This window comes from Trachemys scripta, chromosome 13 (genome assembly GCF_013100865.1).
Source record: "Trachemys scripta elegans isolate TJP31775 chromosome 13, CAS_Tse_1.0, whole genome shotgun sequence".
NCBI lineage: Eukaryota > Metazoa > Chordata > Testudines > Emydidae > Trachemys > Trachemys scripta.
Window position 1 is genome coordinate 14592853 of NC_048310.1, and position 20207 is coordinate 14613059.

The 20207-nt window shown below is 41.3% G+C and overlaps 1 protein-coding gene across 2 annotated transcripts in view; it reads left to right on the forward strand.

Moving 5' to 3' along the window:
• The window catches only part of ADAMTS18 (ADAM metallopeptidase with thrombospondin type 1 motif 18), a 103994-nt gene that overhangs the window by 31420 nt on the left and 52367 nt on the right, over window positions 1-20207 (forward strand). Inside the window, exons 3-7 of one of the 2 annotated variants that reach the window (XM_034788885.1) lie at window positions 6560-6842; window positions 12314-12513; window positions 13549-13632; window positions 14493-14652; window positions 15674-15779. In XM_034788885.1, the coding sequence (XP_034644776.1) occupies window positions 6560-6842; window positions 12314-12513; window positions 13549-13632; window positions 14493-14652; window positions 15674-15779 (833 nt within the window). Of the gene's footprint in view, window positions 1-6559; window positions 6847-12313; window positions 12514-13548; window positions 13633-14492; window positions 14653-15673; window positions 15780-20207 lie in introns of those variants that run through there. The other variant, XM_034788886.1, reaches the window with a different exon arrangement.

Below are 20207 nucleotides of genomic sequence, written 5' to 3' on the forward strand. Positions count from 1 at the left end.
CAGCTGCCTCTGCAGTGCATATCAACTAAGGCCTGGCCTAAATCTAAATATTAGATGACCTAGCTATATTGCTCACCGCTGTGAAAAATTTTGCTCCTATGTCACATAGTTAGGATGACCTAACCTCCTCTGTGGATTCATTTCGGTCAGTGGAAGATTTCTTTTGTCAACCTAGCTACCACCTCTTGGAACGGTGGATTAGCTACATCGATGGAATCCCCCTTCTGTCAATGCAGGAAGTATCTATGCTGCAACAGCTCAGCTGCAGTGCCCTAGCTGTGCTCCTGTAGCACATTCCTACCATGGTCCAACGGCATCTGTGAGCCGGTGACCATTCTCCACTCCCTCTGATGTCACAGTGGAAGTAGAGGACGTTTGTAACCTACTGGAAGTGTTCCATACCTTGCAAGATCAGACATTAAGGGCGCAGTCCAGCTTCAATGGGAGTTGATTCAGATTCTAAGAACAGAGAATACAAGATGTCTTGCATGCTATTTCAATGAGATGCAAATCACCCATTCTTGGAGAGAAAACATTTTAGGATGTGATGTTCAAACACATTCAACTTCGGTCTAACTCTTCTACTGAAAACAGTGAAAGTTGTACCAATGACTTTAATAGGAGTGGAGTTAGACCGATGCTGAATGTTTTTGAAAATCCCACTCTTAATCCCTACATAGTAATATAATATGAGTGAAGAAATCCTAAAGCAGATTTGCTTTCTATAATCACCATCTCCAGCTTTCTTTATGAGGTTCCCCTTCCTTTTGAGATTTACCAGGAAAATCTTGGACAAATGCCTCAGTGTTAATACCCCAACAATATAAAATTTTATTAAGAAACATCTCAAACTGAATTTCTTTAACGGATCAAAGAACTAAGCAAACAATGAATAACAAATAATGTTGCCTTTTTTGTCATGTAAATTATTTGGAAATAGACTGCAAGTTTCTGATTGACTGATTAAGAATTTGCTGAATAATTTCTATGAATGATTCTTGGTTTTAAGCTTGTTCACAAGCTAATACTGGATGCTTGAAATTTGAGCTGTTTTATTTAAACACTTAGGCCAACCTTCCCGCCTTACATATTCCATCTTAAATCCTATAATCTACCTTTCCAAAGGTCTGGGAGAGAAGATAGGCCTTACAGCGTTTCCAGAAGGATAGCAAATTTAGGTTCCGGTGGACCAAGGTGGTAGCATATTTCATTCAAAGACTTTTTCTGGGTCTTGCCTAGGTAAGCATTTTTCTTCAAACTTCTCAACCAGTGCCACTCCCCTTGTGACAGAAACAGTAAAAGTGTAGATCGTCTGCCGGGGACCGGGGACTTTTAACCACTGTTGTTTGGACTTGGTGAAAATGTCGACACTTGTAACACTGCTTCCTCTGGTGGGGCTATGACAGTGGGAAATTTGAAGACAAACTGTAGTGTAGTCATAGCCATGTAGAATGCCCTGCCCCTTCTCATCTTAAAGGGTTGGATCTAACACACACTTAAGTAAATTGGAAGACTTCCCATTGACTTCAGTGAGCTATGGTTAAGCTAAGATTGGGTATGCACTTATATTAATGCTGGTCCTGGCAATACAAAGACCTAGCTTCCATTTATCCATGATATTTTTTACTAATTATACCCACACATCTGCTGAAGTTGCAAATGAGGAGAAACATACTGGATTTAATTCATGACTTCACTTAAACTTCATAGTTCTTTTGAAAAAGTTCCAAGCTAATAGAGAGATTGGGCTAGAGTCTCTCCCCTTGTTTCTGTCCCCATTGCACTGCTCTACCAGTGAAGGGTGGCCAGAACCTGCTCTTAATTAGCCATCTGGAAATTATTCTGGCATGGGAGAGTCTCAGATGACATAAAGGTAGCATAGCTGGCTACCCACCTTAAACCTGGCATAGGGGATCATATCAACAGTGGACACATCAGGGGAAGGCATCTGTGCTCATTTCTCAACTGGCATATACCCTTTGAGGACCATAACCTACTAACACAAGATTGAGCAGCCCATATGCTACTCTCCTTTACATCAGGTCTGAAGCTAAAGTAGTTGCTGCTTGAGAATCAAGGAGTTGTAACCACATACCTAACTGACCACCTGAAATCCAGTCCAGTTTGTGCAACTCCAAGGAGGAGAGATCGGGGCCAATATTTTGTGAATTATTAGAGATCAGTTAAATATGAATACTGGAAAGTTGCTCACAAATTGTCGAAATGAACCAGCAGCCTATCTTAGAAAGACTGATCTGTGCTGCAAGACTGCATGAAACTAGATGTTGTCAGAAAAAAGAAGATATAATTCATCTTTCATAACACTTTCGAATTGGAATAATCCTTTCTGATTTACTTTAAAACCCAAAGGGAGTACATCTCATTTGAGGATTCAGCCCTGGTTTCTGCTGGAGAAAAATTTGCAAGGGCTGACTGAATAAGGTTTTTAGGTCACTCACCAGCTAGTTACAGCACATGAAAATCATGCAACAAAATGAATTCAGCACATGGGCCAGAATTCAATTCATCACACATTTCTGGAATTCAGTCCACCCTTGTGATGTTAAATATAGAAATTACATTTGGGACTAAAACTTGATGTACATTAGAGATAGTTTCTTACAAGGAAAATGTAGAAAATCCTCTATTCCATATGGTTTGAATAATTTATTAAATGAATCCTGTAGGGGTAATTTCAGACATGGAAACCTTTAAAATGGAGAAATAAAAAACAGATTTACTATGTTTCTGTTTTCCAATAGAAGGCTGTAAAATCAGTTAGCAGATGCCTAGTTATCAGTGCTGAATAACAGATGATTGCATGGAAGGTCTCTTCTTGCCCGAACTGTATTTGAATTGTGTCAGTTCTAAATATCTGATGATATAAATCATAAGGATTAAAATATCTGTTCTCTCCTCTATGCGGAAGTGCTTTGGCTTGTCCTCTTGTGATCTGAGGATTGAAGATTGCCAGTCCATTGAATTGGGCAAGCAAACTAGCTAAATTCTATATAAGAAGTTCCTCAGTCCTGATCTTTCATTGACAGACATGTTATTGCCTCTTCCTTATAATATGTTGAGCAAATATAGGATGAATGTTTGTTCAATGTATGTTGAATTAAGGAAAGAAGAAAAATGTCTATCACCATATGATCTGTTTATGTTCACACCACTTTTGGGAAGCAGAAGATTCTCACAATTAGTGTTATAGGGAAGAGTTATTGTTAAAATCCTGGTTGAGCTGTCCATCTATAATAATTGGTAATTGACCATAAACGGGAAAGCACTTATTTTCCCTCTATTTGGAAAAAGACAGTAATGAATGTCAATCAGAGGGCTGGTGTCTGATTGGTGAGCAGTAAGGACCTGTGTAACTAAAATTCCTGATAAATCTGTTTCTTATGGATATATTTGATATCAGTGATAGCATTAACTTAGTAGCAAACACTACAGTTAAAGCAATGAGGATTTCATTTACAGCTCCCTATTTTCTGAAAAATTCTCCTCCTGGAATGAAGCTGTGGAAGTGCAGAAAGGTCCACAAATCCCAAAGAAACCCTGGTGAAATCAGGTATTGGTTGAAGTCCCTCTTCCTCTTTATCCTCAAGCCCTAGCCAGTCTGCACATAGGAGCTCCTGTAAGAAAAAAAAAAAAAATCAATTTCAAGATGGGTTAGATGGCGCATATCCAAAATGTGCAATGCTAGGAGCATAGCTCTACCATCTAACATCAGAAAGCATTCTTTGCAGGGAGCGGTGGTATCATGGGCTGAGAGCACCAATATATCATACAGAGTGGTTGCACTTGCTTCTCTGCACATACTTCTGGAAGCTGTTCATAGAGCTGAGTGGTTCTCAGGGGGATGCCACTTTTGGCGAAAATGCCTCAGTGACCCAAAATAAACTTTGTAAGTAATATTACATATGTACTCATCTAATCAAATTTTTTCTTGCCCCACTTGGCTACTCATTAATATTTGCTGCCTCCATCTCTTGGGTTTTTACTTGGTAAAAAAGAGTGTTTATTACAACAGCTTTTACAAAACAAGGGAATGAACAGCACAACTGGTTTATGAGTTGAATGTAAATACTTCCTCATTGCTACTCACATTTCTGATGCTGCCTCTGATCCTGGAAACACTTAAGCATATGGGTAGCTTTATTCATAGTTAATGTACAAAAAATACAGTGTATTTCTCCCCAACCTTATCTCTGCCCTCTAGTCACAATGAAAGGGGGAAAATGTGCTAAACACAAAATGTGTTGGTAAAAATCATTTTCATCTTCTCTGGGACCACAGTACTAAAATGACCTAATCATAATCAAACTGTTATTGAGTAGCATTTCTTCAGGGTAGTTTTAAGATTGTTTAGCTGCTTTGCCTTTCCATACCTGAATGTGCTCAGATTTCTTTAAAATATCACTATAAATTGGAATTTCCTGCGCTTGCAGTACTTTGGAATAATTACAAATACCTGTAGAAGTTTTTACTCTTAATTTACTAATATGTACCCTCAGCCTGAACACCATTTTAACTCAGAGGGGTTTTTTTTTGCGCCTTGGAAAATACATATATACTGGTATTCATTTTTAATATATGTTGTGTAGCAATCCTGGTTAATATTTAATGTGATGATAGTAGTTTAGTGCTGGTGAAAGGTGATGCACTGACAACCCTGCAGCCTGAACTCTTCTATGTATTCCACAGAGCAAGCATTTTAGGGCTCGGATTGCCCCAGTAACAGCTTTACAACATTGCCCCACTAATATGTCTACTCTATCTTGAAGGAACAGCCTGAAGGATGGAGAGGGTATTCCTTGGCCATACTGCTTTAATCCTGGGTTTCTGTGCGGAGGTTGAAAAAAAAAAAAAAAAAAAAAAAAGTGCCAATTAGTGGCAGAGACTTTTCATATTTTAGGACAAAATTCTGCTCTCTGATTCACCCTAGTGGCTAAACTTCTACCATTAGAGACGAAGATTCTGAGGCCTTGGCTACACTTACCAGCTAGTTCGACGGCTGGAAATCGAAGTTCTGGGTTCGACTTATCGCGTCTAGTCTGGACGCGATAAGTCGAACCCGGAAGTGCTTGCCGTCGACTGCGGTACTCCAGCTCGGCGAGAGGAGTACCGCGGAGTCGACGGGGGAGCCTGCCTGCCGTGTGTGGACCAAGGTAAGTTCGAACTAAGGTACTTCGACTTCAGCTACGTTATTCACGTAGCTGAAGTTGCGTACCTTAGTTCGAATTGGGGGGGGTAGTGTAGACCAAGCCTAAGATTCTTTGAGAGCAACTGCAGCATTGTCTTGGACTAGAGTCTTCTGGAACACAAGGAAATTGCTGGGGCATGGAGTTCCATGATTGGTCAGAATGCAGCACAGCAAGTGGAATGGAAGATTAGCTGCTAAGGAAATCTGTTGCTGTCAATTAGAATAGGAGGTTCAAAGATTTAATTTACCAGAATCTGATGTCACAGAGTGTTGTTTCCTATGGGAATCTGTTACTTGTATAGACCTCTTTTAAGAATCCAAATGGAATAATTTGCTTTGACAATATTCTAAGCTATGTTATTTTTTTAAAAAAGTAACACTGTGCTTCATAAAACCATCTGTAGAGGAGCAGACTCACCCCTGCGGCGCCTTCTGCTGGTCACTTCTGGGAATTAGCTCTTCCAGCCTCCGGAGCACCCTCTGCAGGCCAGTGATCCGGCTGTCCTCTTCTGGGCCCCGTGTCCCTCCCAGGACCCGGTGCACCTATTACTGGGATGCTGCCCCCTGGCAGTACCCCACAGATCTGGGTCTCCCCTCCCTGGGGAACCCCCACCCACTATCCCTACCTCACCTCAGAATAAGGCCACTGCCAGTCACCAACTAGCCCCCACTCCCTGGGACAGACTGCAGTATAGGCCACTCATCACAGGCAAGGAGGGTTTGGACCTGTTGCCTTGGCCTAGCCCTGGGCTGCCCTCTGCAACCCCCAGTACCCCTTGGCCTTCTACTAGGCCACAACCTGGGGCTTTCCAGGCTGGAGCTCCCCAACCTTTCCCCAGCCCTGCTCCACTCAGGTACTCTGTCTCAAGCTTGCTACAGCCAGGCCCTTCTCCCTCTGAAAGGCAAGAGAGACACCTGAGCTCCTGGCTCCCAGCCTTTTTATACAGACCAGCTGTGGCCTGATTGGGGCGTGGCACAGCTGTGGCTACTTCCCCAATCAGCCAGGGTTTTACCTTGCCCAGCCCCAGCCCTCTGTAGGGCTTTTCCAACCCCTCCAGGGCCGGAGCAGGTGTTCACCCTGCTACACCATCTTTGTTCCGTTCTTGTCTATGCCGCACAATCTCATTCTTCCTGGCACTCTTCTACTGCTGATGATGACCATACATCCAGAAAACCAGTTTGCAAGCCTGACAATGTGCTAAAAGGCTTCTTTTTGTATAAGTGACTCCGCAATTAAGAGAATAGGATCAGCTACTTAGAAGGAACCTAGTGCTCACAAGTGGACATAAATATATTGTTGTCAAACTGTAAAATATAATGTTCGTTTTTTTTAATTTGCCCTTTTTTTTTTAGTCAGGTTTGATAAGAATGCAGGAGAACGAATTCCTTATATCTCCATTACCTCAGCACCTAGCACAGGAACACAACTACGCATCACCTGCTGGACATCACCCTCATGTATTATATAAACGGACAGCAGAGGAGAAAGTGCACCGGTACAAAGTAGATTCCAATTCCAATCACTTTTCCCCGGGTCATCACAGAAATCACACACACCACAAGTATCATGATCAGGCGAATGATTACCACCATGGAAGGTTTCAAAAGCAGCATTTTTGTGGACGTCGAAAGAAATGTATGTAAGGAAACTTTCTCTCTTTGTTTGAGATAGTAGTTCTTAGAGACTTGTAGGTGCTTCTTTTAGTGTGGTTTGCAACCACTGCTCTAATGGGGGCTGAGTATTTTAAATAATACTGTTAACAGAGGCAATGGCCAAAATAGAGGGCAGATACAAGGAGCTGGATCATGAATTTAAGTTTATGGCACTGTCCATCACTATTATTACAACTCCACCACAAGTCAGAGAGTGACTTTCTTAGGAATGTGCTGCTCAACTTAGAAGATCCCTCGCTCTGGTTTTCTTGAGACTGATATATCTTTTAATGGGCCATTTTTTTTTTTTTGCTGGTACTTTAACACCACCTCTTCTGTACAATTATTAGTGCCAACTCCCTGCTCTATTTTCTCTTCATCTGAGATATGTGATTAGTCTGGAAGATGGAGGAAGGGCAGTAGGAATCATTGATTTGGCAAAGGAGGGGGAATAGGTCTTTCACAATCCACCATTTGATAATGAAGTCATCAGCAACTGAGATGATTCAACCAGAACCTCCCAAGTAAATTGTTTAATAAAATTCTGGAGTCACCTCTTAAAAATGTATTGAAACTACATTATCCTACCAAGGTCCATTGTGAGGCCTTCATTAGGCCCTCAACTTGAAGAATATTTAGGAGCTCCTCCAGAATCCTATCGCTATACTTCTTATGTTCACTTGATTCTGTTTGAAAGCTGATCTGCCTCTGGTTTGAGTTTCAGAGCCCCAACAATTGAAAACAGTAACTGAAAGAGTTTCATCAGCTAAAATATGTCCTCCCCAATTCCTACTTGAGTTCGGGGACAACAAGAGGGTTCCTTTTTGAAAGGGAAAATAAAAAGGGTTTGGGGAATGGAAGGAGAGGTACACACCAAAGGGAAGAGAAGAGGAGAAAATGGGAGGAGAAAAGTGAAGGAGTGAAAGTCTCTGAGCGTTCTGCAGGAAAATACTGATCTGGTTGAGAATTACCCTTTTAAAGATTGAGAAGTCTTTATATTTTCAATCACTTCATGTTTTTCTTCAATATTGCAGGTCTCTCTGCTACTTTCTTCCTCGTTCCTGCTGAATCTCCCCTAGTCTAAGAAGCCCCAGTACCTAATTCTTGTACAAACCCATGGTCATCCTGTTTCAATCCCCCCATTTTTTTACTGCTAAACAATGACTAATGTGAATTGCTGACAGCTTTACTTTAGAAAGTGAAGTGAGGAATATTTCATTAGCTCATGGTCTTTTCATTTTCCATGACCATCATGGCATTTTTTTAAAGGTTGTTCACTGATTACAAAACCTGTATGATATTGATGGCTTTGATAGAGAGAGTTCCAGGCTCTTCCACGTTGGCCATGTTATCTTATATGGTCCCTATTCTTGTAGTACCTTAGCACCTCACAATAGTCAATACATTTATCCTCACAGCACCCAGTTGAGGTAGGAAAGTGCTGTTCTCCTCATTTTACCAGCAGTGTAGAGGGTAGGTGATTGGTCTAAAGTCACAGAAGGTGTCTATAGCAGGGTAGGGAACTGAACCCAAGCCTCCCAGCCCCTATGCTAAAGTCCTAGTCAGTGGGCCTTTATCCCTTCATGTAAGGGACAGAAAGGACACACAACTCTCTGTACTTTCAAGGGGACAACACAGCAGGAGTAATTTGGACTTGTGGCTAATGCTCTTGCAATTAAAGTTAACAGGATTTTGAAAGTAAAAATGGTACTTTACTGAATCTGTATCCAAACATGATACTTAAAGAGGAAAAGTGGTGCTGTACGGGGGTTGGTTACACTTTGAAGGTACGTAGTTGCTTATATTGCTGAATAAGTTTCACTGGCCTTTCTCCTGTTTGTGAAAGCAGTGGTTTCTCTACTTTTTCATGTAGCTTGGATATAGCTACGGCTCCCTCCCATTTAGCAATATAGAAAGGGAAGGACGGCCATTGCTACTTGACATCTATTTGCGATCCCAGGTTGAGCACCCCTATGTTAAGTGCACAAAATTAAACTTTCAGTTATGTTGACATTTGTACTAGTGATTGAATTAAATTTAAGACTTTACAAGCACAATGACTTTAATAATGCTGCGAGCAGGAATAAGGCGGGTTACAGGAATCAGGAACAAGACCTTTATATAAATAACCCCTGAAAACTATGTTAAAAGAACATTAAGGCTGCAAAGTCAAACACCCAGAAGTTAGGAAATGCTAGAACAATAGCTGATCAAACAGCCATAGTCCAGCCCCATTGTGCATATGCATTATGATGCAGTCTTTAATTATATGATCACTTGCTGTTTTTTCCATCAGACCCCTGCCTCATTCAGTGCACATGATGGACAGTGCTCACTTAATGAGAAGCTATTCAATATTTTGTTTTCTCCTCATTGTTCAATCCAGGGCCCCATGCCTTGTTCACTGTACACTATTCAAACCCTGCTCTGAAGACAGAATTACTCATTTTCTCATGGTTTTTCTATGGTGTTCATTGCTATAGTAGCAAAGTGCTTCACAAATATTAATTAATCCTCACAACAGCCTTATGAAACTGTCCCCATTTAGAAGATGGAGAGCTGAGGTTAAAAAATGTCCACTAATTTTGGTTATCCAAGCTGATGCGCCCATGGCCTGATTTTTCAGAGTACTTGGCACTGTATCAAGCTTTTTATATTCAAAGCGCAGCTTTCATTGACTTCAATAGGTGCTCAGCTCCATGGCCTCAAGATAGGCCTATGTAAAATGAGCAACACACAGTTAGTGACCACCTGTGAAAAGTTTGATGTAAGTGACTTTCCCAGTATCACACAGGAACTCTGTGGCAAAGCAGGGACAGGGGACTTCAGAGCAGGGACTGCAAGTCCACAGTTCTCCAGGGCAGCATTCAACAGCCTTAAACACAAGACCTTCTTTTCTCCTCCTGCCATCCCCTGCCTCATTCACTACAGATCTTCCAACTTCTGCAACAAATGAAGCGAGGGGTGCTACATACAACAGCCATCTTCATTATACATCCCCAGAACAGGTCCATCCAGGGCATTGAATGAGGCAGGGGTCCTGTGGAAAAAAATAGGATGTGATGATACAATTAAAGCCTGTAGCATAATACATATACACAAGGGGGCTGAATTAAGGTAGCACAGGCAAAAGGTACGTGACGGGCAGAAGGGCCATATCCCTGCTCCAACCAATGGTGGTGGTGGCTCTAGAGTTTCTCAATGACATGGTTATACAATTTTTTTTTATTATAGGCAAAACAATGTATTTTTCCTTTACCACATTCTTGGAAACAGATGAACCATTTTAGCTGAAACTCTCCAAAACATTTCAGTCTCATGTAGACACCTGGCAGGGATAATTTCAGCCCCAAAACAGGGTCTTCTAATGGGATGCACCAGGCAGCCTTATCTGTAGATGGCCTATACAACAGGGTTAATTAAATCTTCAAGCATATACCTCTGCAAGCAGCACCATACTAATAATCTCTTTTCCTATACTGCAAAAATGGATTGATTCTGGATTAGGGATTAAAGCTTAACCCTTCTAACTTTCTTTAGTATCTATGTTGAGCGTGCAGTTTGTAAGCATGAGAGGAGCCGGTCAGCCATCTTTCAGTTATGTCATCACACGCTAAATAGTTTGGAGCACAAGAGCTGAACAGATAACGTTCTGTAAATCATATTTGAGAAGAGCTGCTTCTTCTTAATAACTTTTAGTAGTAGTAAAGCAGGTGCAAAGGGGAGGAGAGTCTCGGCAGTGTTGCTGATGAGTGTTGCTGTACGTACAGTACAGGCAAATATAAAAGAGACTTTTTGTGAATCAAGTGCAAGCCACTTGTACTGCCTCCTAAACACGGAATTGCTCTACGTAGGAAATAAACTATGCATTTCGCTGGTAGGTGATGTATGTCTTTACATGCTTTCAAAAGAGGAAACTTCTCTACATTGTTAACAGGATAATAATTCTTGATTGATATTATAACTAAAACATCTTTCATTCATTCATTCGTGATTTGAAATATAGTTCTGATTAAATGAATTCTCAGACGTAAAGCACTAGGGATATTGCATTGCTACAACTCATATCTGCTAAATACCAGCATATTGATGCCTCCATCTTGTTCACTTAGAATATTAAGGACCAGTCCAGCATTTATTACTATTATTTACTTTTTGTAATATCTGTAGTGCCTGGGAGCCCCAGTCATGGACCTGGACCCCATTGTGCTACTTGCTGTACACTACAAACATAGACCACAGAGACACTCCCTGCCCCCAAGAATTTACAGTCTAAGTAGCAACTAAACAAGTATAACATTCCAAACACCACAAGCCCTGGGAGGCCATAGATCAAAGCTCCGTCTGAGCATAACTTCTTCAGCTTTGAGATGGCCTGCCTTAGAAGACTCTTAAATGAAACTGATTTTGGGATTGACAACTGATGCAAATAAGCTTCCCTACTTACCATCCTGTTTCCCTTGGATTCCTGGTGTCCCCGTGTGACCAAGAAGGAGGTAGATACCAACCTAGCTCTGTTGTTTGAGTAACTGTCAGACACAGTCATAGGCAGGACTTCTAGACAAAGGTGGTTGTTACATTTTTTAATTACCTGGGGCTCCATCACTCATATCATGTTTCCACCCTTTTGCCATAAAGATTTGCAAGGACAACTGTTGTTATCTAACTAGCATTTTCAAATAGTGACCAGTGGGCTGAATTCTGGTTGCCAGGGGCACATAGGCTTATGCGAGAAAATCCATAAGCAAGAAGAGTATGGAACAAAGATTTTCTGCCCTCATTCAGGCTTCCTCAAAACCCAGAGAGAGGGTTGACTCTTCAGTCCTTCCCTTCACAAATAGAAGGCATGGCAAGCTTTATTTCTCAAGAAGTATGGACCACATGTTTATGCACATAGCTTCTGATCCAGCAATGGTCATTATTTTTCACTCTCTGAATATCGTGCTCCAAGCAGGAGTAATCCATGTGGAGCTGTTGCCAGTCAAAATACAGGCGCTCAGGAACTCTGCTTTTGCAGCATATCTAGTTTCTGTACCTATTTGGAGGCTTTTATTAAGGGAAGCAGAATCTGGCCCCTACGCTATGTTTGCAGTCAATGCAGCAATGTGCAGGAAGGTGACAAAATGGTCAAATAGGATATAGCTATTCAGGCAGACATACTAAGTATTTTCCCCTGCAGCACATGAAACTCATTTTACTAGATTATTTCTTTCCTCTGAATTGGCTTATTGTATTCAGTTTTTTTTCTTAAAGAAGAATGAATCAGATCTTAATTAATAACGTATTAGAAGAACTCACCATCTTGCAGGCCATATTAATCAATACCTGGCTCTTGCACAATATTGTAAATTCATTTAGGGCTCTAGTCCCCAGGCGCTTTACTATCTAACCAAACTGCTCATAAAAATGACCCGTTTTGAACCCTTTCCAAAACTGTGTTCTGTTTCTCTTTAGACACACCTAAGCCACCCACCGAGGATACATACATCCTATCGGATGAATATGGAAGTTCAGCAAGGTTCAAAAGATCAGCTATTAAAACCCAGAAAAGTGGAAGTCTGAATGTTGAAACGCTTGTTGTGGCGGATAAAAAAATGTTGGAGAAGCATGGCAAGGACAATGTAACCACATATATCTTAACAGTTATGAACATGGTAAGAGCTGGTGTAACTGAAGTGCCATTGGTTTTGTACTCATCTACAGCTGTGGAAAACCTACAAGACAACCAGGAGCTGGGGCTTTAAGAAAAACACCCAACTTGGTGAGACTTGAGATAAAATCACAAAAGTTGGCAATACTAAAATCTCTGCTTGTTAAATCAATTTCTGCAAGTCCACATGTGCCAGCCTAGAAATCCCACCCTGGTTTTGTGGTGTGGGAGGAGTTGGGATTTATAATTATTCTGAATGTTTTTGTCAATTTTGCTAATGTAATTTCTTTTAGAATTAGTGGGGTTATATATTGCTCATCATGTCTTTACTGGCTAGCTTGTAGCTTTACAACCTGCTCTGAATATAAGATAGTACATAGCAGATGGGGGCAGACTGGAGACTTCTATCTGAAAGCATCACAGTTTCTCCCTGACTCCCCACTTCCGCTGGAAGGAGAAGTGGGAGTAAGTAACTTCATCCCTACTTCGGCTGATGAGAAGGTGGGGTGAAGCCAGAGCTCCCCATACTCCTCCCTCCCCCACTTGTCTGCAGTGGGGAGTAAATAGGCAGGTAGCATGTCTTGAGTCACAATCTAAGCAGGGCTGAGCAGGGTGGTCAAGGGGACTCTACTCCCACTTACTTCCCTGCACGGCTGTCCTAATGAGCAGAGTGGGTCGGCCAGCTCTCTTCTGCCCCGTCACAAAAGCTTTGCTTCATTTCCCCTCTTTCCTGCTGCTGGAAAGAGGAGTTATTTGTGTGGGCAGACACAAGAGGATTACCTGCTGTGGCTTTGATCCTGCAGAACTAGGGCCTGATCCAAATCCCATTGAAGGCAATGGGAATTTTTCAATTAATTTCAGGGGGCTTTTTGTCGGACCCTTCGTGCACATTTCTGTTAGATCGAGGTGGGGCTAATCCTGCAATGTGCTGAGTTCCTCTTGACTGTCATTGAAAGTTGGGTCATGATAACTCATTATCTTTAGTCTATTTTTATTATAGATGTGTTTATTTATTACCCTCTCCTACATATTCATGCAGGTTTCTAGTCTTTTTAAAGATGGAACAATTGGAAGCGACATAAACATCATTGTTGTGAGCCTTCTTCTTTTGGAACAAGAGCCTGTAAGTGGTGTCATTATTCTTTTGTAGCAGGGTGTATCTGATATTGTTCACAGGGAATATATGGACAAGCCCATGCTATGCAAAGAAAATTCAACTGAGGGCTTGTCATGACATTATAAATCACAAGATTCAAGGGTGAGATTTTATGACATCACCAGAACCCTTGATGTTACATTTTCCATATTTCACTGCTCCTAGGATTTTTAATAATAGAACCAGGAGTTTAATTAACTCCCCCTTTACCCTTCAGTGTTTCTGACTATTACTATGGAATCCCCAAGTATTTTATAAGGGCTGTTGCCTTCAGTAGTTCTTCATCTAGGACATATTTTTATCAAGAAAACCAAATCAAGAGAACCAAAGACACTTGTACCTCATGCATGTTACCCAGTGAAAACCGAAATGGGCACAAATTCACAAGTGAAATAATTTCCAAAAGGGGAAGCCAAGCCTTGAAATCATTCACATTGCAATTAAAGTTTAAAAGAGTTTATGAATCACCTCTTGCCATTGAAATACTGTGGGGGATTTTCAAAGACACGGTTAGGTGTCCAACTCCTACTGAAAGTCTTTGGGAATTGGGCACCTAATCTCCATCCGTGCCTTAGAAAATATCCCTGGGCCTGAGTTTCTTCAGCTTCATTTTCTAATTATGATTGATTGACTGACTTGAAATAGTCATTTCAGGCAGGTGTGTCAAATACATAGTGACATAGGAAATGGAGAGATGACATTTCTTCACATCTGGTCATATAACCAAAGTAATTCCCCTTCCCCCGACCCCAGTTCTTCTTTCTTCAATCACCTTCCTCAGCTGCCGGTAGAAGCATCTTATTTCTGTGTCTATGAAATATCTGTAGGGTGGATTAATGATCAACCATCATGCGGACCAGTCATTAAATAGCTTTTGTCAGTGGCAATCTGCTCTGGTTGGAAAGAATGGAAAGCGTCACGACCATGCCATCTTGCTTACAGGATTTGATATCTGCTCTTGGAAAAATGAACCCTGTGACACTTTAGGTATGGTAAGAAAATATGCTCTGCAAAACTGATGAATGTCAATTGACAGCATCTTGATTAATAAAAAAAAGAAAATCACAGTATTGTGGCTAATGAGAATGTTTGAAGATGTGGTAAAGGAATAGTCAAGGTGGAAAGTAAGATGTTAATGAGAGGAAGGATGGTCCAGCCATTAGGGAACTAGCCTAGGACTTGGGAAAATCACATTCAGATCCCTGCCCTGCCACAGACTTCTTGTGTGACCTTGAGTGTGTCTTCTAGTCTCACTGTGCCCAAGTTCCCCACCTCTAAAATGGGGAGAATTCCCACTTTACAGATAGGAAACTTGGGCACAGAGAGGCTAAATGCACTTCCCTATTTTACAGAGGTGCTAGGAGAATAAACCCATTAAAGACTGTGAAATGCTTTGAGATCTACTGAAAAGCTCTATATAAGAGTGTTTTAAAAACTTTAAACAAATAAAAATAAAAATAATCAAATTGCCAGTCTTTGGGCCACAGCCAGAGAGACAGACCTTCAGAAGACATTTTTTAGGATCTCCACTGCATTCAGGGAATTTTCTCCATCACTGATCTCATTTTGCATTTCAAAAATACATCTGGGCCACATGGACCTTCTTTGTTCTCCCTTCAGAAAGGGAGTGACCTTCAGAAAGGAGCTGTCCCCTTTTAAATGGCTTTCTCAGCTGACGTCAAGTCACCTGTGCTAAAAATGAGCCTGAGTTAAAACTTGTGTAGGCCAACACCTGCGGAATGAATTCCTTCTGGATTGGGCCCAGTGTGTGCATATGTAGATGTGTGTATAGGCACATGTGTGCACTTCTCTATACACAACTCCCTTTTTTTTGCTAAATGTAGCTCTGCCTACAATTCCTGTTGCTCCAAAATGACCATGGATGGAACTTTCCCCACACACCAAAATAAGCATGTACTCACGAAAGCATGTAGTATCCATCACAAGGAGATGTATGTATCTTACAGTATTTGAAATAACATCTCTTCTGCCTTTCCCCCTCCCCCAGGCTTTGCCCCTATTAGTGGCATGTGCAGTAAATACCGTAGCTGTACCATCAATGAAGATACAGGTCTTGGCTTGGCTTTTACTATTGCCCATGAATCCGGACACAAGTAAGCTATTTTTCTCGTGAGTCCTTCCCCCTATATATATTATAGATACATAAGTTTATATATATTATAGATGAATCTTTTCCTCCTGTATCTATATTATAGATAAACATATCAATGAATGGAAATTGAATGTCTGCTGCGATTATGAAAAAGCTGATACCCCACTGAAAAATTCTGTAGATCATTTACAGAGAGGGGTCGTGTGGCTAGAACAGGGGACTGGTGGAACTCCTGGATTCTATTCCCATTTTATATGTGTATCCTGTTAGAATACAATAGATGTGTCATATTTTGTAAGCACCATAAGTCTAAATCATGATCATCCACTCAGCTGCCGTGAGTTGAGGAGACCCTACTGTGGCATATCTTGCCTGCGGAACACAAAAAGGGGGATCAATGCCACTTCCATGTCACTGTTCTTACCTCTGTAGGATTCTGTGGAATCTCCTCTACTGAGTAAGAATTAGGGCTCCCTGGGATGTGAGGGGAGTATCCTGGAGTGGTAAGTGGAGGAACTGATGCCCATGATGCTGTTCTTCCTTCTTGTTGTGGCTATTCTAGTTGATAGCTGTGCCAAAGTGAATCTTGCCTGAAGTACCTGTACGGCATGAGTATATTCCCCCAGGGAGGGAGATCTTGTCCCAGTGGAGGATTGACTGCCTGGGTCTTGCCAGAGAAGGAAGGGACACAGCAGATAGCAGTGTGGAGGAACAGCCCCTTTGTGTGTGATTGGATTGTCTCTGTCCCAGCAGATCTTGGGATTCATAGGGTTTAGAAGCCATTTCCCTACCATCCTCCTTTGCCTCTTACTCCTCCCCATTTAGGGGATGATTTGGTGGAAGGTAGTCTTTATAGAGGTTCCCAGGCCATTTGTCACCTTCTTGCACATATTTCCACTGGACTTTGATTTCTATAGTAGTAATTCTTCCCATTTTTCTAAGATCTGTTGATCTTCTGCCACTAACATTAGGTGCCTGCCATTGATCTTCTATTCTCTTAGATGTTGACATAGAGCATCTATTCAGAACTTTTCCTTTGTCAATGACAGTGCTACTGGATTCTGCTGTTCACTTGTTACATGAATCCCTCTGATTCTGCATGACTGAACTGGGGCTATTCAGTTTTCATTGTATAAATATACTCTACAGCATACACTATGACCTAATGTCTACATGAGCGGCCCTTTCACAGGTTTCTGTACATCTGAAGGGAAACAAGGAATTAGGGAATAATCCGTCTCTTAATGAAGTCAGTGGGAGTTTTGCCAGTGATTTCAATGGGACCAAATAAGTAAAATATATAGAACCTGATTCTTCTCACTTACATCAGCACAACTCTATTGACTTCAGTAGAGTTCCTCCTGATAGTCACAAATGTGAGAGGAGAATTAGGCCCAGGGCTGCTGTTCTAGAATTATTCTTCTCATATCTTACTTGTTTTCTTTGTTTTCTTTTAAATAATATATTTGTAGCTGTTAAGTTTTGCTCATCATCTCTACTGCTTTTCTAATCCTTATATTCTTTGGCTTCTCTTTGATTTACTTCTGTATTGCTGCATCCTGACAGGAAGGATGTCTTTCCAAACTAAATAAATATAGCATCCTGGAAAGACTGCCATCTTTACTCTGCAATAACAGGTAGAAAATTTCCCTGCTGTCATTCATCCAAGCTTGTGTTCCTGAAAGAGCTTTGTATGGGAAAAGCGGAATTTGGCAGCAATGGTGCCTGGAAGCAGACCATCCTTAGAAGTATTGCCTGATGATCTTATTAACAAACAGGTGGCAATACTAGGTGGGAAAGTGCATTTGAAACAAATACAAGATTTCATCATATAAATGCAATATTAGGCAATATTAAATTAAATATTAATATTACTTCCTTCTGAAAATCAATGTTACTACTAATGTAATCGCCATTTAATTAACAGCTCCAAGTACACTCTAAAGATTTGCATTTGTGAAATGGTGATTCACAGGTATGAAAAATATCCATAAATGAAAAAGTGTATCTAGTTTAGTTTTACTTTTGGGGCTCATGGGCATGCATTGCACATAACTTGCAAAGCTGTGCATCACAGGAATGAGTGGCCTATATCACTCTGTGAAATGGGGCTGAATGAGATTATGTAAGAACAGAATGTGATCCTTTACATATGATTGACCAATGCAATGGAATTTCCCTACCCTGTACAGGGAGAAATATGCCTGTAGCGGGATTCATCAACTTTAGGGCAGGTTTGTACTGCTAGAGAAGTGCAAAGCACAAATATAGCTGAGGATCTGGCCCTGTAATTCCCAGTTTATAATGGTTTTAAGCAAGAATCTTCATTTATTTTAACATAAGTTTTATATGCAAATTTCCATTATTCAAGACTACTGAAAGCAAAAAAAAGAAAACAATACCCCGTGAGAACATCTGTAGGTTCTGGTCATTTCAAATATTGCTCTCATGACAGAACAGTACGCGTTCATAGGAGTCAGCACAGTTCCTTATGCATTCAGTGTCTTTTCAAGTCACTTATTTTCTGACCCACCCCTCTCCCCCGATCTCGGTCCCATTGAAATCAGGGGAAAGTACTGACCCAGATCTAGGTCTGAACTTCATTTTTGCTCCTCTCTCCACAGTGAACCTCCAGACTTGGGGAAAGTTCAAACCTCTGTCCAAAACCTGCTGCTTTTCTAATCCCTAATGATCCTCACTATAAATACTGAATTCATTAAAGCACACAGTGTGTATCTGATAAACTGGTGTGATTGTTCTGAAGTTGTTGAGGTTTATTGTGAAAATACTAAACTAAGGATTTCTTACTATGTGTATTATATACTCGGTAGATCACACTGGCTCCTCGAGAATGGCTATTATTGTTATACATTTTTATGGTCTTCTTTAAATAGTTTATGTTTTTACCTGAGCGTTTAATAGCTCTTTGGGGAGTCTATGGTCTATTGTGTCATTGAGCATTAAATCTGTGGATTCTTTGGCTGCAAAGCAAGTGAACTAAATTTTTATTCCACTAACTATTAATAAAATATTTACTCAACTGGGATTTTTTTTGTCCATTTGCTGAGTGAACAATATTTCTTAGCAAGGCCAGATCTTCAGCGGGTGGAAGCAGTATGGTGGGCCTACACTGATTTACAGCAGCTGAGCATCTAGTCCTCCCTCCTCCCTCCCCTGCACAGACACACAACCGCCAATGCACCAACTGAAGCAGGAGACCATGAAATTTCTATTCAAAACACAATGAAATTCTCAGATGTACAGTATATAAAATAAATATAAAGTAGAGAAATAGAAAGATCTGAAACTGTTAACTTTTGTGTAGCCACAAATTCCACGTTTAGCATTTTAATGGATGTTTTATCATTATTTATATGGGGGTAGTACCTACCCTATTCAAATCAGGACACTGTTGTCTAGACATCTGGCAGAACATCTAGTAAGAGACACTCCCTTCACCAAAGAGGTACAGTCTAAACAGACAAGATGTACTACGGGAGGAATAGGAAAGCAGGACAATGAAAGGAGAAGAGAATCGCCCAAGGTCCCAGATTGTGTCAGTGGCAGAGGCACCCTAAGCCAGGGCTCTGACTCAGATTTGAGCCTAAGCCTCCCTTCCATCCATGCACAAATCAGTCTGACTCAGGTTAGCAAGCACTCCAGGCATGGATGCTAGGACCCTGCTGGGGGGATGAGTCAGAGCCCAAGTTCTACTGTGACTCCGGTCCAAGTCCTGTCATTTTGAAGTATGGATGCATTAGCACAGCCATGAGACCTGAATCCAGCAATTGTAAGCCAAGTTTACAATGTAGTGTGCACGTGCAAGCAAGTTCCCAGACCCGAGTTTACAATGTAGTGTAGACGTACCTAAATAGAACAGGTCTCCTGACCCCCAGTCCAGTGCTCTATCCACTAGACACACTGCCTCTGTTGCATGCTGGTTCATATTTGACTGTAGTTGAATATGTTTGGTTACCCCCTCAAATTAGAGTGGCAGGATGAAAGTTCTCTATAAATAGACTGTGAAGATTCACAGTCTTGTAAGCTGAAAAGAGACATATGGGGTGAAATTCTGGCCCCAGTTAGTGGGAGTTTTGCTATTGAATTCAGTGGGGCCAGTACTGCACCCATGGATTTGTGTTGCAGTTTTAACATGTCCACTTGTGAATGAGAGTTCGATTCGCCACTAGCATAACTCAGTCCACATCGGTTGTGTTGCATTTGTTTAGCAATTGCAGTAGGTTCTGCGGTGTGAGGGAAAAAATAATCTCCTCTGAGTAGAGCAGGGGTCGGCAACGTTTGGCATGCGGCTTGCCAGGGTAAGCACCCTAGCGGGCCGGGCCAGTTTATTTACCTGCTGACGTGGCAGGTTCGGCCGATCACGGCCCCCACTGGCCGCGGTTCGCCGTCCCGGGCCAATGGGGGTGGC